The 27,087-nt window shown below is 37.9% G+C and overlaps 1 protein-coding gene across 4 annotated transcripts in view; it reads right to left on the bottom strand.

The window, feature by feature from the left end:
* ppfia2 (PTPRF interacting protein alpha 2) overlaps positions 1–27,087 on the bottom strand; it is a 149,888-nt gene that overhangs the window by 30,149 nt on the left and 92,652 nt on the right. For all 4 annotated transcript variants that reach the window (XM_026209834.1, XM_026209833.1, XM_026209831.1 and 1 more), the window contains 4 exons: positions 15,435–15,536; positions 8,251–8,415; positions 7,170–7,244; positions 269–376 (listed from right to left, as the gene is read on the bottom strand). In XM_026209834.1, the coding sequence (XP_026065619.1) occupies positions 269–376; positions 7,170–7,244; positions 8,251–8,415; positions 15,435–15,536 (450 nt within the window). The remainder of the gene's footprint in view (positions 1–268; positions 377–7,169; positions 7,245–8,250; positions 8,416–15,434; positions 15,537–27,087) is intronic.

Genomic DNA, 27,087 nt, shown 5'->3' on the forward strand with positions numbered 1-27,087 from the left:
GTTTGGGGTTTTAATTATTTATTTTTTTTTAATATAAATTAATACTTTTATTGAGCAAGCAAGCATTAAAATTGACTGAAATTGCCGGTAAAGTCAGCCTTGCCATCACAGGAATACATAAAATACAGTTGTTTTAAATTCATTTCACATATATATATTTTTAAACAACAACAAAAATCTTACTGACCCAAACTTTTAGCATTAATAAAACAAAGCCTGACTGTAGACTATTAACCACTCTAAGGCAGTTTAGAGCCTGGTCCCCCACCTTGCCATGAACTTTCTGGGTATCAGTTCCCTCCAACAAGTCCTCAGCCCCTTCTCCTGACGCCACCTTCCTCTGAATGTGCGCATTCTGCTCTCTTAAGGCCACAATCTGCAAAAGCACATTTCAGAGAAAGTTAATCCCCAAATAATAACCAGCAACATTAATATCAAAACACACTGTACTGTGTTGTTTGGTAGGACACTTTATGCCAGATAAAATACCAAACAGTAAAGACATAATAGGACAATATTATCATCCTGACATAAACGTCACTGGCCCAAAAAATCCTAAAAAAAGTGATATTCATCTACTACATCAAATATAAGCCTACTACTACTACTTTACTGCCTAGTGCAAATAAATAGTAAGAGAGATGGTATTACTCTTTATTTGTATCACCTGGAAGCAACAAACATTTCCAGTCTCATCCAAACTTTATTATTTGTATATGACGTGTTTTCTATTTCTATTAGGGCTGTCAACTTTAATGCATACGATTAACGCGAAATTCCTGAAGCTCAATTTCTGTTCTAACCCTTTAACCCAATTTGATTCTCTGCTTGCGATCAGATCATTTTAAGCTGCTAAACTCCGGGAAAGTTTTCAGACCAATGATCCAGTAAGTGACTGCATTTAAACAATCGGTGCAAAATAGCGCTAATATATAGGAAGCCAGGCTCATTACCACTGTTGGGAACGTTACTTTAAAAAAGTAATTAGTTATAGTTACTCACTACTTGTTCCAAAAAGTAACTGAGTTAGTAACTGAATTACTCTATAATAAAAGTAACTCGTTACCAGGGAAAGTAACTATTTGCATTACTGTAAAAAAAAAAAAAAAGTTGCTATATGTCAGATAATTTTTTTTCTTTTCTTTGCAGTTTTCACAAGTCAGTTAAAATGAGTAGAACAGACAGGTGTTCGTACATAACTTTCAATATTTATTGCACATCAACAGACAGCAAGAGTTTTATCCTGGACTTCAAGTATTATCTTTGTAAGAAAAGTGTTTTTGGCCACTAGCTTTGTAGATGTGTGTCACACATTACATGTACACATTACATGCACGTTCTTGCCTTTGACCACAATGAATTTGAAGTAGTGCTTATATCTCCACATTGAAAATGCCAACTTTTCATCGGATTGCTCCTGACTCGCCATTTCTGCTGCGAATCTCTGTGTAGCTGTTGCGTATGTGTGAGTGTGTATGTGTTTGGCGCCGCTGGCGCTGCCGCGTGTGCGGGCATGTGTGTAAAAACACTGGCTCTGATTGGCTACCATGAAACACATGCCTCTGCCTTAGCCAATTATAATCGCTTATCTCGTTATTAACCCACCTGCTCACTCGCTGTGTGAGCCAGGGGTGCGTTCAGATTGCATAGTTTATTAAATCAATGCAGAGTAACGCACCGCATTTAACGTTCAGTAACGTTGACGGCGTTGTAACGACGGGAAAAGTAATTAGTTAGATTACCCCCGTTACTGAAAAAATAACGTCGTAACCTAACGCCGTTCTTTTAAACGCCGTTATTACAAACACTGCTCATTACAGATACAGATTAGATTGCAGAGAGAACAGGGACTTGTGTTATGTTTTCAGTTAATTATTCATTCCAGTATGTTTCGCTTTTAAATTCAAGCTCTGTCATAAGAGCACTAGCACTAGCACTAGCACTGTGTGAAGTACAGACTGAGCGGATCTTCAACGCAACACATACAAAATATGTTTTCTCAAATGGATAATCGGTGTCTCGCTAGTAAAGTTTTGATGGATGAAGATTGCAATCAAAGTAAAGGCGTGTTTCCACACACATTCACTATAATGTTTTGATTTGTCATGTTTATGTTTGTTGTGTTTAGTTGTACTGAATGGATCTGTGGACTGTAGTAGATATATGCAGTCAGCAGGTGGTTGGTTTAGGTTTTTTTTTCATGTGGTCCTGTTCAGTATTGCAATTTGACTTCTCTAAAATGTAAAAAAGCTCTTTGCTCACTGCACACATACTATACAATTCTTTCATATGCTTATATGAGCTCCTTGTATCATTTGGTTATTTGGTGTCCTTTTGGAGGTTCCAAATATATAAATATATTTTCATACTGTTTTAATGGCCAGACCAAATCACATTTTTACTGGAGTGTGTGAGTGCGTGCGTGTGTTCTTCCACAGTAATTTTCTGTATGATGTTCATATATAACGTCCATCCTCATGAAAACTGCAAGCATACATGTTGCACATCAACAGCAAGCACGGTCAGTTTTCCATCAGTTTTTGATTGCCAATGTACAGTACTGTAGCTCTCCTGACAGGAAAGATTGTGGCAGAAATGTTGGAAATGAGTGGCTTTAACTGTCTAGTCTTTGTACCTTATGCTAACCCAAAGACACGAAATGGAAGAAACAGTTAAAACTGATCACAATCTTGCTGCTTAAACTGTGTATAGAGCCATTTTAATACTTACTGGCGCCTTTTCTATTTTGGATTTACATGTACTTTTAATTTCAATACTTAAGTGTAATACCTGATAGCACACGTCATAGAGACATCTGCTCATCTGTAATATGTCAATATGATGTTTCCTATTAGATGTAAAACAGACGCTTAGAAGGTGTCTTTAAGATGTTTATGATTTAGAATGACTCTAAAACTTACTAGACACATCTGTCAGAAGTTTTTACACAGCAGATGCTTTCCAGATTAAGCGATTTTTAACAGACATCTTGCAGACGTACGTGTGCTAACTGGGATATAAAAATACTTTTCATACATAAGTACAATAAATATCACACACTTTAAAACTTTTACTCAATTAATATTCTAAACTGTGACTTTTACTTCTACCGAAGTCATTTTCTGGTAAGATATCTGTGTATATCTTATACACTATAACACTTTGTTATAATGAGATGATTTGAGCGGTGAGTGGATTCTAACTTAAACGCCTCTGATTCAAGAAATCATCAGATATGTCTGTGATTGGCTACATTGCTCAACGCTGCAATAACACGTCAAAACAGAAATCGATCTCCAAAGCAAAAACTATAACTTCTACCATTCTTACATACACACTTATTGTTTGTTTCACTTTAGAAGACTTTCATCCACTGGTGTCATATCAGCCTGATCTCGTTAGAAAGAATAAAGATTTTACGAGGTTGCTATTTTGTATGAATTCACACGGAAATATAAGATTTTTAGAACAGTAAGTATGAAAGTCCATCTTTAACCCCACAATTAACCTAACCATCAGTGGGCCACAAACAGTCGAATGAGATCGTACAAACTCAAATATAGTAATGAATCACCTTAAGGGAGTGTGTTGGGTAATTCTATATGGATTACCATCATCTTTCTGGGGCATCAGCTTTTGGACACCCACTCACTTGCATTATATGGACTTAATACTATCTCAGCCTTTCTACAGTACTACATGAACTATTTAAAATTTTGGGGTGAAATTTCCCCTAAACATCAATAAAAAATAAAATAAAAATAAATTGCTGACAGGTTAACATTGGCAACCCAAGTTATAATAAACATTAACGTATTAAATTAACAAATAACCATAGTTTTACTATTGGTACCCTACTGTTGCATAATAAAATCCCTTTTAAAAAATTACAATATATTGTTGATTGTTATACCATGGTAGTTTATATATACCATAGTACTCAAGTTAGTACCAAATGATTTAAATAAAAAAACATGGAATGTTTTATACTTTTAAACTACACTGACATCCACTAGGTCTTATAGTATATGTAAGTTAAGAAATGCTGTATATCTAGACCAGCACAAAGCTTCCACAGCCCAATAAATGTAAAAATGAAGCACATTGAAGTATAGCCACAAAAGTTGCTGACCATGGCCGCTGGTATATAATCCCTAATAAGATAAACTATTATTCTTCTAGAAGCATCTCTAAAGCAGGTTATCTGGCTGGTGAGCACTGTCACACCAACACAAACCAAATTGTGTTCTCTCCAGACTAAAGGGCACTCTGTCCACTGTAAGCTCAGAGAAAGCAAGATAGATGGAGGTTTGATTTATCACCACTCGTCACACTTTCCTTTCAGGAAGCAATTAAAGGGCTTTGCATTTCAGAAGGCTAAGAAAGGGAATTGTCTGTCATTTTTTGAGGCCTGAAGATCAAATAATCCCACACCTTCTGACCCCACAAAGAGACGGAATATTGAGGCAACTTGCAAATGAAGGTAAATGAGAAGTGGAGGCCAATGAAAGTAAGCATGTCTGCTTTGATGTCGTTCATTTGGTCTCATCAAAGCAGAGCGCATACGAGCCCAGCGGTGCCTGAAATACTAGTTTGTTTCAAACAGAAGACAGCTACTTCAGAGGAACCCGATTCATCTTTGTGACTCACCTGAATGGGTTGCGTAAAACAACATTTTGCTCCCTCTAACAGTGAGATATTAATGTGAACTTGAAATAGAGATAGTTCAGTTATGCCTGTGCAGACATGAAGCACTCATAATTTTGAGAACGCACTGAGAGCTAAAATATGTGAAAGCTATAATAAAATTTAAGAAACTGAATACTATAGCCCCTTTCACACTGCCATTCCGGCAATTAGACAGGTAAAGTGTTCCTGAAATTGTTCCCGGGTCGCTAGATTTTGCACTTTCACACTGCCAGTGATGACCCTGCACGTCGAACCCACAATATTTCTGGAACATTGCCGTGCTTTCACACACAACCCTTGAAGATCCCGTAACGTCACGTGACATCAGCGCGTGACGTTTAATGTACGAGTCGACAACGCTTGGCACGTTATACTTTCACTGAAGCAAGCAAACGATCTCTGCGTCAGCACGGAAAGTAAGGAACTAACTGATCTCTGCTTCATTACAGTTTGCACATGTGTTTTCATTGCGAACGTTGATCTTCCTTCAAAACAGCCGGTAAAATAGTCGCGCGATAACGCGCGTCATCACTTCAACATGGAATTAGATCTGGCTTTTGTTCACACAGCGCTCATCCCGGGTCGAACCCCGCAATGTTACTAGGTCCCCGACCCGGGTTCAATGCCGGAATCAATCCTGGGACGTGGTTGCTTTCACACAGAAGGCGACCCGGCAATGTTCCGGAAATATTGTGGGTTCGACGTGCAGTGTGAAAGGGGCATATTATACAGGGAAAAAAAGAAACATCATAGAATATCTTCTATACTGGATATTGTTCTTCATTTTCATATTAGTATTTGAAACAATCTGCTGTATGCAACAATAAATGTTTCAAATATTAGTATGCTACACTTTCCACATGACTTAATTACACTGTATTTATTGAAGAACAGAGAGGGTAACAATCTTAATTGTTCATGGTACAAGGTTCGTTTTTTTCTAATGTATCAACAGTCTCCCGTTTCTCCCAGTTGCTGTTAATAAAAATAATAATTGAAACTTTTATTTTGACGGCGCTGAGAGTGGCAGCTAGGGATGGGCGATACCACTTATTTTGTTTTGTTTAATAAATGATTTATATTAACAAAACAGAATAGAGCAAGAGCAATATGAACTTTTAACATTCAAATTTAAATATATGTACTGCACAAACTAGGATACAATTTCAATATGTTTATTGTTAAATAACTCAAACATATATTTTTTGCATATATAGCATTGTTTCTACAGCTCACATTCTTCATCCTGTTAGCCACTTTTAATAACAGTAGTGTTTAACACGGATAGAAGTGTTTTTATATTATTAGTAATAGAAAGGCAAACATTGTAATACTTTATCATTTGCATTCAGCATTCAGCAAATAATGGCTAATGGCTAATGAACATTAAATTAAACAAACCTTGCAAAATGTGTCAAACCCAGTTGTGAGATTTTCATGTGATCTGCATGATTTCATGTTCTCTGCATGACTTTCGGTCCGTGCAAATTGAATTCCATGAACATTAAACTCGTGATTTCAAATTATGCTGCGATTCATGCATTTGTCATTTTCGCTGTGCGTTGTATGAAAAATGAGTGTTATCTTGGCTTTATTTGAAAAAATATGATTCCCAATAGGGTTGGGCTGATAGATGATGACATCGTCTATCACTGATTGCTAACAGTTATTTTACAAGTTTATTGTTAATCCATTTTCAAATTTCTAAAATATAAATTAAAATAAATAAAATTAAATCGGCTTTATATCGGCTTTCAGCCACCCAAGATATCGGCATCGGCTGTCAGAAAAAAAAACAATATCGGTTGACCACTAGAAGTAACCTTGGGGAGCTGAAATTTAAAAGCAGCCTCATTTGAAATCCGTATGTTTTTTAATTTCCCAGAACACACCTGCCCATGAGATGTAAGTGAAATGTTTCTATTATTATGTTTGCTTTTAAATGCTGTGAGTCTTTAGATATTTTACATACTGTATGATTTATTTGTTATCTCTCTTTATCTGTCTAAGGACTGAGTCATTGTCTTGTTTTAAATAACTGCTTTCACCTCTTCTCCCCTCGCCGTCTGTCCGGCTCTTTGATCTGAGGCGGCCCTCTCTCATGACCCGAAGAGATCAGATGAGTGTTCATTCAGAAACAGAGACGTTATAACACACAGCAGAACTCGCAGTGCAGTCAAAATCAGAACACACAATCTCACAATCATTAAATATCTCTTAAAAGAAAAAAAAAAAAGTTATTTGAGAAGTTTGAAGCTTTTTCAGCTAGAACTGCATCATCTGGACTGCCAATACCAAAATAATCACTAAAATACACAAGGTACTATTTGCTCTGTTGCATTTCACACTAATGAGATCAAGCAAATACAAAACATCATAGCAACAAATTAAACATATATAGCATGTTTATTACGTCTACTTAACTCCTTTTTGGTGCATATTGCTGTATAACTACAGAAATCAGAACATGTGTGACTCACCTCCTGATTGGCTGCGGCCAACTCCTCCTCCAAGGCAGAGACCCTCTCTAGTGACACCCGCAATCTCTCTCGTACCTGAACAAAACACAAAATTACTCACTGTTTGTCAAGGCTGTGCTCTACTCTGAACTGATCTGAGAACTTTTTTTATTCTCGATTTAGAATCACATATATATTATGGTTGTAAAAAATAATGCACAATTGCAGAATTTCTAGAAGTAGAATTAACATTGATCACTATTCTTAGAAACTGCAAGTGTCATTTTAATAGTATTTATTTGTATTTATAGTATTTATTTTTATTAATTTTTTATTTATTTTTTATTATTATTATTTTGAATGATCTACAAACATAAAATACAACAAATATGGTATTTGCTAAAACATTACATGATACATTATATGATCAATAAATTAAATCTAAGTATAAAAACATAATTAACTATAAATTTTTATTTAATTTATAAAAATGTCTTATATTTAATAAATAAAATTTAGGACCAGTGGAAAAAATGAAAATTTCTAAATGTTACTTTTTTCTTTTCTTTTTTTTGGTACTCTGAGGCAAATTTTATTGCGTTTTTCTTTGTCTTACAACTGATTATATTAATGACCCTCTCTGGTGACCTGTTTGGTCAAAGGAATCATTTCAGTGGGTTCAGTCCTTCATCACTGGACAGTCAGTGGTCACTAAAACTGTGACCCCATAAATCATGAACATTTTCTAGCCATCTATTACCTAAACCCTTATAAATGAGACTGTCTGTAGAAGGCCGCAGAATGGATTACAGCTGGATGAAGTGCCACACAAGGGCTTAATCCATAAATAAAAGCCACTGGATGAAAGAAAGAAGAGGAGGGACAGTGGGTGATGGTGTTTGATAAATGTACTTCCACCTCACTGCCCCAAAACCAGGAGAGAAAACTGTTACATCATTTTATTTTGGTTGTTAAGATCGCTCAGTCAGCCTACAAATGTCACATATGCATTTATACTAGCAGATTTCTATCTTTGCAATGCTCTGTGAAATTCAACGAAAGAACAACGAGAACCTCATCAGTTGTTGATCTCAGGGTTTACCTTCTCATCCAGTGCTTTGTGGTGCTCAAAGAGGGACTTAAGAGCTTTGAGGACCTCCACCTCACTGGAGACCCCAGAAGGAGACTGGGCCTGTCGTTTCACCACCGTCATACGTAGGGAACGTTCGTGCCTCGAAACCAAACACTCCAAATGCTCCAAAAGTAGCTGTGTACCATATAAGAAGTTAGTCTCATGATGTTCATCATCACAATCCTCTATTGCTATTATATACATTAACATTAAAATTAAATGTAAAACTGAAACTAAATCTAAAACTAATATTAATACTATTTTTAAAGTTGAAATTAAATCTAAAAAATTACATAACTAAACTAAATCTAAAGCTAAAACTAAAACTACAGCTAAATATAAAATTTATACTAATTCTAATTCTACTAATCCTACATTTAAAGCTCAAACTGAAATTAAATTAAAAAGATAAAATCCATCAAAAAAAATTTAATTTAGTAATTCATCTAATACTGAACCTAAATCTAAAGCCAAAATTACAACTAAATATTAAACCAATTGTAAAACTAATGCTAAATATAAACTTAATGTGATTTTTTTTAAATCAAAAACTAAAGTTTAAGCTTAACCCACAAATTAATCTAAAACTAATTTATTACCAAATCAAAAAACTACAGCTAAATAACTAAATAAATCTAATGCTAATACCAAACTTACATTAGAAGCTGAAACTAAAACTCTAAATCTAAATTTAGTACTTAATCTAAAACTGAGATCAAATGTCAAATGCTGCAACATGAACCTTAAAGGTCATTCTTCACATGAAAATGAATGGCATGTGCTTAACAACATTTAATCTTTTCTCATTTTCCAAGGAAACACTTTCAGATGGATAACAACATTGCACACAAGAAAAACCATTACATTACTTGAAACAATAAAGCAGACACAACAAACTTAACCCCCCTAGACCCAACACAAAGGAAATTATGTTAATGTGGTTACTGTCTGCTACATGGCATAAAAAAAATCAATTTCGGCCTCCGAAGTCCCAAGGACACTGTGGGGAGAGAGAGAACTGTTTGGCTAGATGAGAGGAGTGGACTTAGATTACTATAGAGGTCGAGACCAAAGTACACTTGTTCGATGTTCAACTGAGAAGCCTCTTGAGCCTCAAAACCTAACTGTGGTCATAAAGAATGGTGTTCAATGCCAGCATTTGCAAGTGTATGATTAACATCAAAGAGAATTATTAAAATTTGTTCTAAACAAGCTTCATTATCATATAATTAGGAACTTCGACTCACTGTTGCATTTTATTTGTTTACAAGCGACTGACTGTACATGACCCGGCTGCCAAGATCATTTGACTAAATATAAAACTAATAATATCAAAGTAAAAACTAGCTAAATTTAAAGTACATCTTATAAGCTGATGTTAAAACTTAATCGAAATGAAAAAAACTAAACAATTAAAAACTACAATGATATATAACACCTATGAATAAAGATAACTAATACTAAACCCTTAACGCTGGTTTAATCACTTTGACACTGGTGCCGATACAGGATAGCTGCCTTCGTGATCAGCTCTGCAGTTGTTTTTGTTAGTTTGTCCTGTCTTTAGTTATATTCCTGCAATCAGTTTCACCAGGGACGAATTGCTGGACATTCGGCACCACACATCTCCCAATATATTACCGGTTTTCGACTATTCTGATGTTTTGTTGGACATTCTAGTCGGCGGAGCAGCTGTGCTGATCACACGCTTCAGAAGGATGCGAAGACGGGGAAAAAGAGGTGGCGCGCTCGTAAGACAAAAAAAAACACGGACTTCGAAAGCCGTTGCCTAGCATCCATCTGGCATATCTCCGCACTCCACCCAAGAAAACAGATGAACTCCTTCTGCTCTCCTGGACAAATAAGGATTTCTAACACTCTGCTGCTCTGTGTTTCACGGAAACCTGGCTGAATGACGCCCTACCGGACAGCGCGCTCCATCGGCCGGGCCTTCAGCTGTTCAGAGCGGTCCACGAAGCAGAATCAACGGGGAAATTGCGCTGCAGCGGGACATGCTTTTCATCAACGAAAAGCTGGAGTACAGATGTAACAGTGTTACATAAGATGTGCTGTTCAGATCTAGAAACTCTATTCATTAACTACAAGACGTTCTATTCGCCGCGGGAGTTTCACTCGTTCATTCTGGTGAGTGTTTACATTCCTCTGCAAGCGCACGTAAGTCTGGCTTTACAGAAACTCGCTGATCAGATCACAGAGACAGAACAACAGCACCTGGACCGTGAACTGCCAAAATACAGGAGCATGTCACATGTCCCACATGAGACAGTAATATATTGGATCACTGTTACACAACAATAAAGGATGCATATCACTCTGTTCCACGAGCAGCTTTGGGACGTTCTGATCACTGTTTGGTTCATCTTATACCGATCTACAGGCAGAAACTAAAATCAGCTAAACCTGTATTAAGGACTGCAAAAAGATGGACTAATGAAGCAGAGCAGGATTTACAATCTTGTTTTGACCTCACTGATTGGAGTGTTTTTGAAGCTGCAGCCACTGATCTGGACGAACTCACAGAGATGGTAACATCTTATATCAGTTTCTGTGAGGATATGTGTATTCCTACCAGGACTCATCTAACATCTTACAACAATGACAAACCGTGGTTCACTGCAAAACTCAGACAGCTTCGTCAGGCCAAAGAAGATGCTTACAGGAAGGTGGACAATGTCTTGTATAAACAGGCTAAATACACACTGGAAAAGAAGATCAGAGTGACAAAGAGGAATTATTCTGGAAAAATAAGGACTCAGTCCACTTCCAACGACTAAGCATCAGTTGTGGAAAAGTCTGAAAGAAATCACTAACTACAAGACACCAGCCCCCAGCACTGTGGAGAATCAACGACTGGCAGACGATCTGAACGAGTTTTACTGCAGGTCTATAAGATGATCACCCATCACCCGCCCTGAACGCCTCTCTAAACAACCGTTCACACCATTAACAGCTCCTGCAACCCATCCTAAACACCTCTCCAAACAACCGCTCTCACCATTCACACCTCCTGCATCCCCCCTCTCCCCCACACCTGCAATTCAGATCAGCGAGGATGCGGTGCACCAGGTCTTCCGGAAGCAGAAAAGAAAAAAGCACCAGGCCCGGGTTGTGTTACACCAGTCTGTCTGAAATCCTGTGCTGACCAGCTGGCCCCCAGCTTTACACAGATCTTCAACAGATCGCTGGAGCTGTGCGAAGTCCCTTCATGCTTTAAACGCTCCACCATCATCCCCATCCCAAAGAAATCCAAAATTACAGGACAAAATGACTACAGGCCTGTGGCTTTAATGTCTATGGTCATGAAGTCATTTGAAAAACTGGTGCTGGCCCACCTGAAGGACATCACTGGACCCTTGCTGGATCCTCTTCAGTTTGCCTACAGAGCAAACAGGTCTGTGGACGATGCAGTAAACATTGGTCTGCATTCTGTTCTGCAACACCAAGACAGACCGGGGACTTATGTGATGATCCTGTTTTTGGACTTCAGCTCGGCCTTTAACACGATCATCCCAAACCTCCTCCTGCCCAAACTAAATCAGCTCTCCGTGCCCACCTCCATCTGTCAGTGGATCAACAGCTTCCTGACAGACAGGCAGCAGCTAGTGAGGCTGGGAAAATATACATTCAGTACACATACAATCAGCACCGGAGCTCCCCAGGGCTGCGTTCTCTCCCCACTGCTCTTCTCCCTGTACACCAACGATTGCACATCTAAGGACCCCTCTGTCAAGCTCCTGAAGTTTGCAGACGACACCACACTCATCGGCCTCATTCAGGGTGTTGACGAGTCTGATTACAGATAGGAGGTTAAAGAGCTGGCTGTCTGGTGCAGTCTTAACAACCTGGAGCTTAACACCCTCAAAACAGTGGAGATGATCGTGGACTTCAGGAGAAACCCCCATGCACTCCCCCCACTCACCATCATGAACAGTACTGTGACTGCAGTGGAGTCATTCAGGTTCCTGGACACCACTATCTCTCAGGACCTGAAGTGGGACATTCACATTGACCCCATTGTGAAAAAGGCCCAGCAGAGGTTTAACCTGCCACAGGAGCTGCTGAAACAGTGTTACTCCACCCTCATCATATCCATCCTCTGCACTTCGGTAACGGTCTGGTTCAGCTCAGCTTCTAAATCTGACCTCAGAAGACTACAGAGGGTAGTCCGGACTGCTGAGCAAATCATTGGTACAACCCTTCCTTCGATTCAAGAACTGTACTTATCCAGAGTGAGCAAAAGGGCCAGTAAAATCACTCTGGACCCCTCACATCCAGGACACTCCCTCTTTGAACTGTTGCCATCTGGTCGACGCTACAGAACTCTAAACACCAGAACGACCAGACACAGGAACAGTTTCTTCCCTCAGGCTATTCTTATGAACAGCTGATATCAACTGTGGAACACACTACACTATTTATATTTATATACACATACACTTATTTATCTAACACACATACTTAGAGTACACTTAAATTTTGCACATAATATACCTATACATACATAACTGATTTTTGTTTTATACCTGCCATACAATTGTCAATTTGTATATTGTCATTCCTTACCTACTTATTTGTATTTTTTTCTATTTTTTACTATTTTATTGTGTTTTTTGTTCTGTCGCTGTCATTCTGTTGCACTGCGGAGCTTCTGTCACGAAAACAAATTCCTTGTATGTGTGAACATACCTGGCAATAAAGCTCATTCTGATTCTGATTAAAATACGTTTTAAACTAAAACTTATGCTTAAGCCAACACTTCTAAAGTAAATAATCTAAAAAGCAAGTTATATCTAAAACTAAAGTTAAAAGCTTAATTTAAAAATAATGATCAAACTAAAATGAGTGTAAAACTCAAGCTTAATGTCAAATTAAACTTACAGCAGATTAATACTGATACTAATCATAAATCTAAACCCAAAACCAAAGCTAGAATAAATGCAGAACAAAAACAATATTTAAAAGAATGTTAGGCTAGGTTTAGTCTAATTCTTAGCATGCTGATGAAATAATTGTAGTTTATTACAGATTTTAAGATTCATATTTTCTAAGTAGGGAGTTCAGTCGCCAATTAGGTAGTTGGAAATTCAGACTTCTCCAGTTGAATGTAAGACAGCACATGTACTTCCCTGAGGGCTGCACTGGCAGTACTGTTACAGTGCTGCTCTAGAAACCTATGGGGAAACTGACCTTTCTATTTCTGCTCTGTTCCTTGCTCTCTCATTCATAACCCTCGGTCAGTGCCAGCCTCTGTCTTTTCCAGCACCAGCTCAGCACTAAAACAACCCTGATAATGCAGGTTAGGTTACTCTCTCTCCCTCTGTGTGTGTCTGTTTTGTTGGATCAGATTCACACTGGTGCCCTCAGTAGACACAGCCATTAGCTGATACATGAATCTCAGAATTGATCTTAAATCAATATATTTACAGTAACATTATGAGTCATTTCACTCGAAGGGCCATCCTGAGTAAAATCCATCCTGTACATTTCATCTACATGCTCCATTTTGTTCTTCTGTTAATACTGTTTTCATGACATCAACTTAAGTATTTTTTTTTTGTACCTTTGTACTTTCCTTGTACTTTCATCATTTGATACGGTATGACCATAATTGCACCAAATTTTATTCCAAAAAAAGTTTCACTAATGAAATCAAAGTTTTAAAATGTACTTTTTAAAATGTTTCAACTTAAGTACACTCATATGAGACAGACGCCAATCATAATTGTCCTAAAAAGTTTTTTTTCCCCTACATAGGCGTAGTTAACTCCTCATGGTGGTACTAATGCACAGAAATAATCACTAATAAGAGACATCTTAACTATCTTAACAATTTGCAAGAGAAGATTGTGGTCCAAATGGCACTTCAATAGCCAAAAAGTCTCTGCAATGTTCACAATGTTGATCTGCGCTATATTGGCTGGAAAATAATAGGGAGTATTCAGTGATAAGACAAACTGATTTCATTGTCCACAAAACTTTATTCTTTAGTATCTTATTAACTCAAAGCCTAGAGTAAATGGCCAATGTCCCAATTAGAATAACACTTGTCAAATAATATGCAATATAAGAAGTAGTGTGTCCCAGATGTTTGTTTGTTTTTTGAGGTTTTTAAGGCTCAGCCCCTTGTTATTACTGTATGTCTCATTTATATTATCATCTATTAATCACACACTGTCTTACTTAAAAGTTTGTACTTTCTACATTATCAGGGCTTAATTCACTTTTAGGGAATGTTGCTGCTACAAAAACTGAGACAAAGTCTCTAAAATAATCGAGATACGACCTTTTCCATAATGACTGATGGATTGAGTTGACGACAGTCTTTCTAGACCAGCTTTGGGTTAAATGCTTCTGATGGCCCTGTGTAAGATTAGTCGGTTGCTAATCTTACCACACCTCTCATCTTTTCCATTAAACTACGTCCCCTTATCCCACTCGATCTATGTTTCCCCCTCGTTTTTAATACCCTCCAATATCCTAAATTCGATAATTGACTCTTCAAACGTGAGGCTGCGGCTAAGTAACATAAGTAATTAATTGAATTGCAGCGTGGGGCTGGCGCACCGGAATGCATTAGCACAGTGAGTCAGGCAGGCACTGAGGGGTGCAGGAAAAGAATCAAGGTGAAAATGAAGCAGAAGAAGTGAGAATGACTGCTTTCTTGTGAAATGGTAGTGATAGCCAAAGTGCTATGTCTTGTCAGACGTTTTGGCAGCATTTCTGCATTCAGTGCTAATGCTAGATGACAATTTTATTGAAAATGCCAACCTGATATCTTGGCTTACAGGGAATTTTGATCTCACCACTACAAGGATAAAGTTATCACTCAACTTTCATCTCATTACAATAAATTCCCCATAAAAGGTGGTGCAGAGCATATCGAAGTAAGAATGTTGTGACTCTAAAGTAAGCATCTCAACAGACTCTACAGAATCTGGTTTCGGTTAATTGAAAGCAGTCTGGAGCAAGTAAATCTTCCTGACTCCAACAAGACATCATGAATTAGATGCACGAATTTGTGAGTGGGCATCTGTTAAATTATTGTCTTTTTTGTAAGCAAGTATAACTTTCCAAGATGGTTGAGAGTTGAGAAGCACAATCAAGTGCCTGGAAGACATGGTGTGCAAACTCACTCTGGTGTTGTTCCTCTCGGCCTTCAGCTCTGAAATCTCTTCTTCTTTCTCAAGCAGCTGTTCCCTGCAGGCGTTCAATTCTTTTGTCAGGGCGGCAAACTCCTGCAAGACACCAAACAAACATTTTAACATCACATGCACTGACTGAAGGGGCATGTGTTTGCAAAAGGACAATACATCCTAATGAAATGCAACAGAACCATCTAATTATGGTCTTCAGGATAACTGGAAACTTCTAGGCAAGTAGCTTGGAGATAAACTCTACATGACATTGACCATCCCAGAGGAGGAGTAGGATCAGAGTCATATAAAATATTATCGTGGAAAACTGTCAGATGGGTGGTTTGTCAAGATCGGCACACACCAAGCAGACAGTCTGCCATCGGCGAGTGTCTATCGGGCTATTTATTTTGTATTTTTTGGTGTTCCACACTTGAATCGGCATCTGGGCTGTCGGTGAAACCTGGAACTCTGATTGTAAGAGTCAGTTTCCGAGAATTGAGGCAAAAGTGAACACGAGCAAGTAAATAAAGCAGCATACTGTTCTAATGTTACATGAGCTTACCCAAGTATACCACCTTGCAAATATTTTCATAACAACATGAGCAACTTTAAATGAAGAAAGCGGTCAACAAATGATATTCAAAATGGCAAAGCGCTGCTTTGTTTGTGTTTCATATATCTGCAAATACTGTATATCTCGTATTCTTGATTCGTTTTCTCATTTTGAATGATGAATATATACCATTGACAGCTGCTTTAGACTCTGTGTTGTTCTCAGGGTTGATGCCATAGGTAAAAGTACTGCAGACAAGTAGTAATATAATACAGTACACACTACAAAAAGGTCAGAATTAGGGCACAGCCATTTACTTTTGTGTTCCATAAATTTACAGCAAATGCCACGACTAAAGGGAAATGACAACAATGTGGAACTTTTCACATCTGGGAAAGCAAAATCCCATGAGTGAAGAGGTGCAGATGCAACGTACATGTGGTAATCTGAATACGGTGCCACTGAGAAGATTTCAGGAATGGTAGGAATGGGGTCGGGAATTGACTAGGGCTTGTATGTGAAGTATGACTTCAACTTTGGTAAGTTTGAGAATAAGCACAATGAATCATCCCAGAGACATGCAAAGGTAAAAAAAAATAAAAAGGACAAGGAATTACGCCTTTATTTCCAGGCTTAAGTTTTAATAAACCATGACATTAAGTAAAAAAAATTTTTTACAGCCTCTACTTTCCTTCTCTCTACTATGACTGAGTGAGAAAAATGCATCAATAGCAATGTATCACAATAGCTTAGTAACATGTAAATAGAGACGTTTTGACTGATGAAACATGAAGACAATAAACACACAATTGCAAAAGCCATTTCGGGTGGTTTCATAAGAACGTATATTAGGGTGACCAGACGTCCCGAAAAATTTGGGACAGTCCCGAAATCTAACTGTTGTCCTGAATCCCGAATCTGGCACTAATTGTCCCGAAAATTATACTAAAGCAAAATCTTGAGTAGTTATTGTCTGATAAACATTAAAAACTGTCTGTGGAGGTTGAGTCATCCAGGAACCAGCCCCCGCCGATTTTTTTAGTTCTAAAAAAATACCGTAGGCGGCTAGGCACGAATTTAGATATTCATTTATCTAATTAATCTATATGCACAAAGACAACACAACCTTTTTGTCCCCTTTTTGTTTTAAAGCTTGATGAAGAGAGCGCAAGTTGCTGCAGCTGCGAGGAGGACAGTGATGCACGCGTACAGGAGTGATTGACAGTTCGCGGCACTGTGTACATAAAATAACTACACAATTATTTCGTTATTTTCGTTTAAGCTTATTAGGGTTAGCTTTACAGAAAGGTCTGATTTACACATTGTTACAACAGTCATTGTTTTTTTTGTTTTTTTTTTACAATGACAATTGAATTCATGATTTTAATGTTGTTGTTTTTTGTGGCAGCCTAAAGACTAATGACAGACTGTTGTTCTTTGAATAAAAATGTGTTTAGTGAAGGTTTGAAATTCATTATCTTTTATTATAGGCTACGAAAGTCTAATATCATAAGTTCCCCCCACCCCGTCCCGAATTTAAGCAAATCTCATCTGGTCACCCTAACGTATATTCATGATGCATTGCTTATCGACATTGTATCACACTGCATAATTTTATACAATCATATATTTTCTGTCTCATTCTGTTAAAAGAAGCAAGTTCTTTCAAATACGACTAATGCAATAGTGATTTTGGAGCAAAACATGATATTAATCTCTTAAATTGTCACGTTTGACACTATGCTAAGAAAACACTAGCTTTCCCTATAGCCAGGAGAGATTGTTTTATAAGTAATTTTGAAAAGTAAGTGATCAGTGATGCGCGGGTTGATCCGAAATGAGCGGTTGCCTGCGGTCACCCGCGGTTACCCGCAGTTACGAGACATCCAAAAATATTTTTAATGACATTCGGGTCGCGGTCGGTCGGGTCGTTTGAAATACCTTTGTAATTTATATAGTACTAGACAAAATTTTGAAATACATAGGCCTACACTTTATTGGCTGAATAACTGGCGCAAATAGAGTGACCACCTGTCCCGCTTTGTTGTACTGTACAGCAATTTTTCCCTTTGTCCCGTCTCACGCAAATTGAGCATCTGTCCACGTTTTTCTTTCGACCCTGCCTAATAAATACACAGATACGTCCATAGGCGTACTGTTAACTTATGTTCAATAGTTCAGAGGAGAGCAATAAAAGCATTAGTCGATAGACTGAGTCGTACGTGAATCAAACTGATGACTGGTGCACGAATGCCTCCTCAAGAATCTCAAATTGGAGAGCGCGTGCGTTGTTCGGTCAGGATAAGCAGCCATTGTCAGTGTGGCCACGAAAAAGACAAGATGCACTTTTAATAGCGAATGGAGCGCAACATACTCTTGGTTAAGACCTGTAGATGGCGAAGCAGGGATAGCTTTTAGCATTTTATGCAAAAGAAGTTTTTCTGTGGGACATGGTGGAGAATGTGACGTGAAGCGACATGGTGCATGTGAGTACTACAGAAAAAAGCGCATTATCAAGAAACATGCAAATGAGTGAAATTGTTTTTCAATAAACCGAATGACCCACAGTCTGACAAAGTTTGGGCAGCAGAAGTGACGAGCATTTATCATGCCGCACATCACACACATTCATATCGCTCTACTGCAGTAACAAGTTAGCCCCAGTCATTTTTCCAGATTCTGAAATAACTAAGGAAAAAGCTGTAGAAACTTTGGGTGATATTTTGGGACAGGTATGTCTTAATCTTTTAGTCAGTGGGTTTAAGAAGAAATATAGGCAATATATTACAGAATCCTTGAAATGTCTACTTTTAAACGAACATATTGAAACCAAAATAAATAGGCTACTCTCTGATTATGTAATGCATGTGAAATGTGCATTTCTCTCTGGCGTTCATGGCGAGGCCGCATCGTCAACTTTATCTTGGCACCAGTTTATTACTAAACAATTAAATGAGTCCTTGCTAATTTAAACACATTCATAATCATTACTTTAACTGGTTCTTTGTGGCAAGACTTATGTGTGCGGTCATAAAGCTTATTATGCTGTAGGTTATAGTCTAAGTTAAGTAATTAAATTAATATAAAGGGGCCACGCATTTACTACTATTAAAAAATGCGGGTCAGGTAAAATATTTTCTTTTTCTTTTTTTGCGGTCCGAGTTGCGGGCGGGTTAGTTGAAAACATAAGTTGGGTGCGGGTTGTCTATACATTGAACCGCACATCACTGATTATATATATATATATATATATATATATATATATATATATATATATATATATATATATATATATATATATTTTTTTTTTTTTTTTTTTTGTTTTTTTTTTGTGAACGAGTGGGCAGGACGGTTTTCACATAATTCTCTATTCTACCACATCTAGTTCTCAAAAGTCTTGTGGACAAATGTTCTGTATCACTGCATCCGAAATCATATATTCCTTACTTTACAGTATTTGAAAAACAGTATGTGAGCCGAGTAGTATGTCCGAATATATAGCATTTGAAAAACAGTAGGCGAGAGGCACCTGGACAGTGAAACATCATAATTAATCTCCAGATAGTGTTATGAGAAGAAGCCAGCAAGGATTCAACCAGCCTGAGGTCTTTGACTCCAGCATATCTGATGAAAAGCAACTACATATCTCACCATAGTTATCCTATACACAGACAGCACCAGGGCCCAGAGGGCCACTGCTGGCAGATGCACATAATGGGCATGTTGACAACACTGCTGTCTAGCCAATGTCACCCGGTTCAGTTTGGTACACACGTCACTGTGAATGAGTTAGCAAAGCGCTAATTAAAAAGTGTTTATTAGAGAGGTGGTGGTGCAGAGGTGTTAGTCTAAGGGAGAGACAGGAATAATTACAACATGCTCTACACTGCTTTAAAAAAAACGACAAGAGAAAAAAAAATGGATAGACTTGTTAAAATGTTCAAAGCAAGGTGTCAAATTGAATTTCTGCCCAGTATTTTTAAGAGGTATGCTAAAAAATGTTTGTTTGCAACTTTCTTTAAACAACAATGTACCCACAGTATGACTAAAAAAATACAAAATAAAACACGAATATCTTGTTAATCGATGTCATATAAAGCAGAGCTATAAAGAGTAACGTAACCACTCTCATAAATTTACATCTGCATCCTAACTCGTGCTACAACTACTACTTATGTCAACTTAAGCTACTGTCAATTGAGCATTTCTAAGAGACAAGACAATGTAATATTATTCTTATTGCAGACTGCACTGCAAACTTTGCTGAAGATATTTATTTTTTAAAGAGCCACACAGATGGGAAATCAAAAATTATCTGTATTACAGTGTATGATGTAGCTGTCCATCTGTGTAAACAATGTGCAAATAATTAAACCAAATAGTACATGATTTATAAAGCTATTGGCTTCTAAAGTAAGGAGTCGACTCTGAATCGCTGAAACGAGTCGTTATAGATTTCAAATCTTTTGCCCATCTCTATGTACGTCACTAGGAACACTTTGCGTAATAATCTCCGCCTACCGTCTTGAGAGAAACGGAACTCTGACCTGCCCCCCCCCCCCCCCCATACAGACGCTCTGGTTGGTGTGATAGCGTCATGTCGAGGAGACAGTGTGTTTTATTTTCACTGCCAAAGAATGAAGATCAGAAGAACCAATGGCTAAAATTCATTTTCACCACAATACCAGAGCAGCACAACAAATCCCTTTTGTTGTGTTCACAACATTTCACTGATGACTGCTTTTCTAATCTCGGTGAGTACAGCGGGATTTTCAAAGCGTTTGGCCATAAAAGATGGTTCATTACCAACTTTATTTAGAACAACAAGCATCTCCGAATCACAACGCGAAGTATGATTATGAAGTTATGTGTTTGTTTTCTCCCGAGCGTCTTATCAGTATGTGTGCTGTCTGCAGCCTTTGTTTGTGCTGATCGTCATGTACAAACACGTCATTAAAATGAAGTGTTACTCCGTGTATACACAATGAAGACACATGAGAGAGATATCTATAGAAAGCTTGACATGTCTACTTTAAAACTAAACATGTGCTGCTAACAGATATTCTGTGATAAAGTAATCCATATGAAAACAACGCAATGTCTGTTTTTCATGTCTCCCTTCGTGACCACGCCCCCGCGCTGAACGCGGTATTCAGATTCAAACTGAAGCGCGCAGTTTGAATATACCCACACGGAAGAAAAAGCAGCGAGACTGTTCAAGTTTTTTATTTTACTGTTTGCTTCGCGGTGAGAGGAATAAGACATAATTCACCCCAAACAGATGCTAACGCATAGTTTACCGTGGAGGTGTGTGCGGAACAACCAATCAAAGCTGACTATGTTAATTGACCAATCAGAACACAGTATGCTACTGAAAGGTGGGGTTTAAGGAAACTGAATCTTTTGAACAGCTTTGTGCGAACTGTTTGGGGATCTCTGAGAATTGAGGTAATTTTAAAATGATATTTTGATAAAATGACAATGTTTTTTAACCATGGATTTAAACCTAATGTACAGGACTTATAAACAGTGATAGGAAGCTTAGAATTTTCATCTTACTGGCTCTTTAAAGGAAAAATGACTAGAAAAGTGTATCAAATTCAAAAATGTGTTTGTCATGTTCTGACAATAAAGAGTTTTTAACAATTAACAGTCTGCTTTCTACAAATTTCACTTAGGAGCAAAAATCTGCCCTTAAAGGGGTCATATGATGCGATTTCAAGTTTTGCTTTCTCTTCGGATTGTTACAAGCTGATTGTGCATAGATAAGATCCCTGGAGTTGCAAAGACTAAAGTCTCAAAATCAAAGAGATATTCTTTATCAAAGAATAATGGCCCCCTTAAATGGCTCATTCAAACACGTCCCCATGTGTTTAAGTCACTATGTGGATATATTTGCATAATGCCACTCAAATGTTCACATAAAGAAAGAAGACGTGGTTTCAGTAACCTTAAAGCAGTAAGTGTTGAAGCAGCCATCCCAGGGAAATGGTGTATCTAGGTGAAAGCAAAAGCACCTTACTTGGGCTTCCGAAAGTAGATGCATTTAGGAATCTTAAGATTACTTACAAGTTACAACAGAACAGCAATGCATTTAGGAGAGGAGGTCATTCTGATTTTGCTACGACAATCTGGCGCTTCTGAATCAGCCACTGTAAGTATTTTTTGTTATCAGTTTAAGTATTTGCTATTGACTGTTCAAATGCAGAGTTTTGCACATTGTGTATGTGTGCGCATGTGCACAACTGTGAGAGACAGAGAGAGAGACAAGGTCACTCACATCACAATGGAGTCAGATCTCTTATCTGCCCGTGGAATGTGTAAAGCAAACACGTACAAGGCTTTCAGGCTTGAACTGATGGTAAAACTAACGACATTATTAACTGTCTTTAAATTTATTTTGAAAGAAGAAACTCCCAATCATGAAAACGGGTATTACATTTCCGACGAGTGCTTGCGGTGTTTGGCCAGTCACAATGCACTTGGTCAGTTGGCCAATCAGGACAGACTGCGCTTGTCAGAAGGAGGGACTTTGTAGAAAACAATACGCACAACCGGCGAGGTGTCATAGAATGTCTATGAACAGACTCACATCCACGTTTAGGGGAAAACAAACCGCACTTCAGTATTGGATCGAGGAAGTGGACTAACCTTACAACATGCCAAAGAGTTGTTGTGTGGTTGGGTGCACCAATAATGTTTGTAAAACCCCAAATTAGAATTACGTATGATGCTAATCGAAAGCTAAGCCAGTCTAGTTGTATGACTGAACAGAAAAGTGCACTCAGTACTCTAAATATTAAGACATATCATTCGCTGGTTTACCTGGTGACTCGATGAGGTACGAGTAAATGTCCAGGTAAGACACTTCTGGCCACTGGGTGGGGTTGCTACACCAGTTTGACACTGGGAGAATGAAGCAAGGGACGTGTTTTTAAATTGACCAAATTAAGTTTGTGGATGTATCTTTCATCAGAGCGTCTGTGGCAGGCAGGGTGGACACATACAGTAACTACTTAACTTGTTTAGTCTTAGGGATTTCTTTAGTTATTCACGCCCTTTGGCTGTGTACGGACGTTGCTTTTTGCAACTAATTTGTATGGAAGTCTATGGGAAATCTAGTTTATTTTCCCTCAAAAAAGGGGCATTAACGAAATTGACAGTTACGTTACTGGATGTGCCGGTTGTGCGTACGCATTTGAGAGAGGCGGGACATAGAGGACCTACAATAATGTACAGTATTTTAAAACATTTTCAAGTATTTTAACAGTGTTTTTTGAACATTAAAGTGAGTCAAAATATTCTGTTACACCAAAAAAAATAAAATAACGACTGTTGTTTTGGGATAATTATCTGCAAATCTTCCCTACACAGAATTGTGAATGAGATTTCCTCACACAAAACCATCATACGGCTTGAGAATGGGAAATACTATTAGTCATATGGACTACATATATTCAGTTATTTTGTCATTATTGGAGCTTGACTGAAAGTTTTTGTTGTACAGAAAAAAAAACAGTGTCTCCTTTTGTGTTTCCCAGAAGAAGAAGAAAATGTGATTGGAACATGATGGTGAACCATTCCTTTAACTCCTTTTTATATATTCTAAAAAGGCACCAAAACCATGTAAATTGGCAATCACACCCTGACAGCAAACTGAAGTGTAAAGTCTGAATGACAAAGACCACCCCATTTTAAAGGCAGATGCAAGAACTGAATCGTGGGACCAGACCAATCCTGGTCATCCCCAAGGAAATAGAACTGCAGTTTGAAATGTTTGGGTTTGACAAAGCCTACAAAGAAATTTCATGAAGAATGCCAACCAGTCAGTATGAAAGCCCTAGCACACGTCATTCATTCTATTTGGACTGACTCAAAACACTCTTTTTCAACTGGATAAGACATACTCCCAGGAGCGACAGGCTGTTTAAAGAGCGGAATGGATGAAAGACTGAGTAGGATATGCACCAGAGTGAGTTTTTAAGGCTTTAAATCAAAGGCCTGTGTAGTGATAAACTTCAAATGCACCTGCGGCTCTTGAGAAACACTCATGTAAAGTGGCATGATGGAGCATCCCCATAGCGCAGCACAATAACTAATGAAATAAAATGAAACTTTGGAGAACGGGGAGCCATGCTTCAACATAAAAAAACTCTAAAGGCAGAGAGAAATTTTGACAGCTGCATGGATGATATACAACCACAGACCCATTAAATTCTAGACTGGGATTGTTCTGCATTTGATAAATCTTTAATGGAGGCTGTAAAGCTTTATTTACAGAATGTCCCATGGGGCACATGCAAGCTCACAAATGCATCGTGTGGAGAACGGAGTTTGTTTACTGTATGTTGCACTCAAGGCTTTCTAAACTAGTCCTTCAGTTGTACAGTAACAGCAGAATTCTCAAAGATGCATTCGTAAATATTGTAGAAGGTCATTTATAAATCTGTCAGCATCTCTTTGAGAAGCAAACCTTGTTTCTGAAGGTTTTTAACAGAAACAGGCCAGCATCTATATGGGGATTCAACACATAGATCTTTCTAACCCGCTTTTGTAAAATAATGAAAGCTAACAGGATGCAATTTCTGCCATCTCAGTCTGTGCCTTAAAGACATTAAATAACATATATAAAGAGAGAAATGTCTACTTTCAAATGAAACAATTCAAATGGAAAACTAATATTCTCAGATTATGTAATCTATGTGAAACATGCACACAGGTGCAACACTACTGCAGAGATGACGAGTCAGTTTCGCCAAATTCATCTCTCCAACTAAAACAAAGAAAGCACTTCTTTATTAAAATGTCAATTCAGCTTCCAAACTGTTTTTCCCAGACACATTCATAATCATAGCTTCTGTGGTGTGTTATGGAAGCTTTATGCATGTGCTAGAGAGGGGGTTAATAAAGTCCTTCTGAAGTGAAGCAATCCGTTTGTGTAAGAAAAATATCCATTTTTACAACTTTATAAACCTTAATATATAGCTTCTGCTGTCGTTCACACGTTCACGAGAGAGTGGCGTCCATTGGATGACGTAGTAAATATGTCGCAAAACATAAAAAATATAATAAACTGTATTTGTATTTAAATAATAATAATAATACAAATAGCAATATATATATATATATATAAAAATGCCACTTTTTAACTATGTAAAATTAAAAATATATAAAAACATAAATCTGTTTGAGATAATCATAATTCCCTCTAGGGTATATGATAAGTACATATGAATAAATATATATGATTTTTTTTTTATCCTTAAGCATGCTGTTAGCATCAGTTCTAATTCCAATTAAAGCACTGAGAATAATGAGCTCAAAGTACCTATTTATTCATTACAATTGTGGTAGAAACTTATATATATATTCTAAAGGGATGATCTGCATTCAACAATTTACTCTTTATTTAAACAGACAAGATGTTATGAAAGGAAAGGTCAACTTTTAAATTAAACTTCTAATCATTTATTTTATTTGCCTGAAAAATCTTATGCTTGATTCCTCTCAATCCAAGGCAATTTGCAACACGGACCCTCAGCAGACTTGGTCCCCTGACAGTGCTCATCCTGTATAAACATCTCTCTCTCGGCAGCAGGATGGCTGTTTAAGTCTAAATGTCTATAAATCCATCAGTAACTTGAATGCCATGTCAAAGTCCCACTCCAGCAATGTCCCCTGGCTCATGTGTCTGTATGAGTCCAGGGACTGTGCGCTCGGGGGACCACTGGGCTTGATTTACTCTGACCTTTGGGTACAGACCTGAGAGGGGTTGACACTCGGATCTAGAGCTGTCCATAAATCTACAGAGGGGGTAATTACAGCCCAGGGATTTAGTGCTTCTCACAGACGCTGGCGGCTAATTCTGTCCTCCTCATGACAGAGCGTAGCTGCTTGATCCACAGTTAAAACAAAATCAAGAATAAGTACCACACTGAAGGAAAGTTATTAACATCTGCTGATGCAACACTTAGCAAGCACCGTTATTAATACAAACCCAATTCCAAAAAAGTTGGGAAATTGTACAAATTGTGAATAAAAACAGAATGCAATGATGTGAAGTTTCAAATGTAAATATTTTATTCAGAATACAACATAGATGACATATCAAATGTTTAAACTGAGAAAATGTATCATTTTAAGGGAAAAATAAGTTGATTTTAAATTTCATGGCATCAACACATCTCAAAAAAGTTGGGACAAGGCCATGTTTACCACTGTGTGGCATCCCCTCTTCTTTTTATAACAGTCTGCAAATGTCTGGGGACTGAGGAGACAAGTTGCTCAAGTTTAGGAATAGGAATGTTGTCCCATTCTTGTCTAATACAGGCTTCTAGTTGATCAACTGTCTTAGGTCTTCTTTGTCGCATCTTCCTCTTTATGATATTCCAAATGTTTTCTATGGGTGAAAGAGCTGGACTGCAGGCTGGCTTCAGTACCCGGATCTTTTTTCTGCACAGACATGATGTTGTAATTGATGCAGTATGAGGTCTGGCATTGTCATGTTGGAAAATGCAAGGTCTTCCCTGAAAGAGACGACGTCTGGATGTGAGCATATGTTGTTCTAGAACTTGGATATACCTTTCAGCATTGATGGTGCCTTTCCAGATGTGTAAGCTGCCCATGCCACATGCACTCATGCAACCCCATAAAAATACGTTGACGCAAAATATGCGCATCGATTCGTCGACCTGTTTTTATTTCTCTAAAAAACGTTTGCAAAACGTTTACCGTATGTGCACTGAATATACGCGATGGCCGGATCAACATTCTGTCCAACGTTATATAACCAATCCAGGGGTTTTTCTGCATTAATCTTTTTTTTTGGTGGCTGTCAAAGCCTTATTTGATCGGTGAGTGATGTAGAATAGATGCACCTGACAGGGCGCTTATGAGAGAGAGCCCCGGCTGCGCGCGCACACTCACAGTCTTCAAACAACACGAGTGCTTCTTGCTCGCTCTCTCCCTTGTGCATATTAATCAAAATCATTAAACACGATAGAAAAAGTGCGAAACACCAAAGTTTCACGCACGCTCGCGCACTCACAGTCTTCAAACTACAGAAGCGCTGTCTTGCTCTCTCTCTCTCTCTCTCTC

This window comes from Carassius auratus, chromosome 29 (assembly GCF_003368295.1).
Source record: "Carassius auratus strain Wakin chromosome 29, ASM336829v1, whole genome shotgun sequence".
Classification (NCBI taxonomy): Eukaryota; Metazoa; Chordata; class Actinopteri; order Cypriniformes; family Cyprinidae; genus Carassius; species Carassius auratus.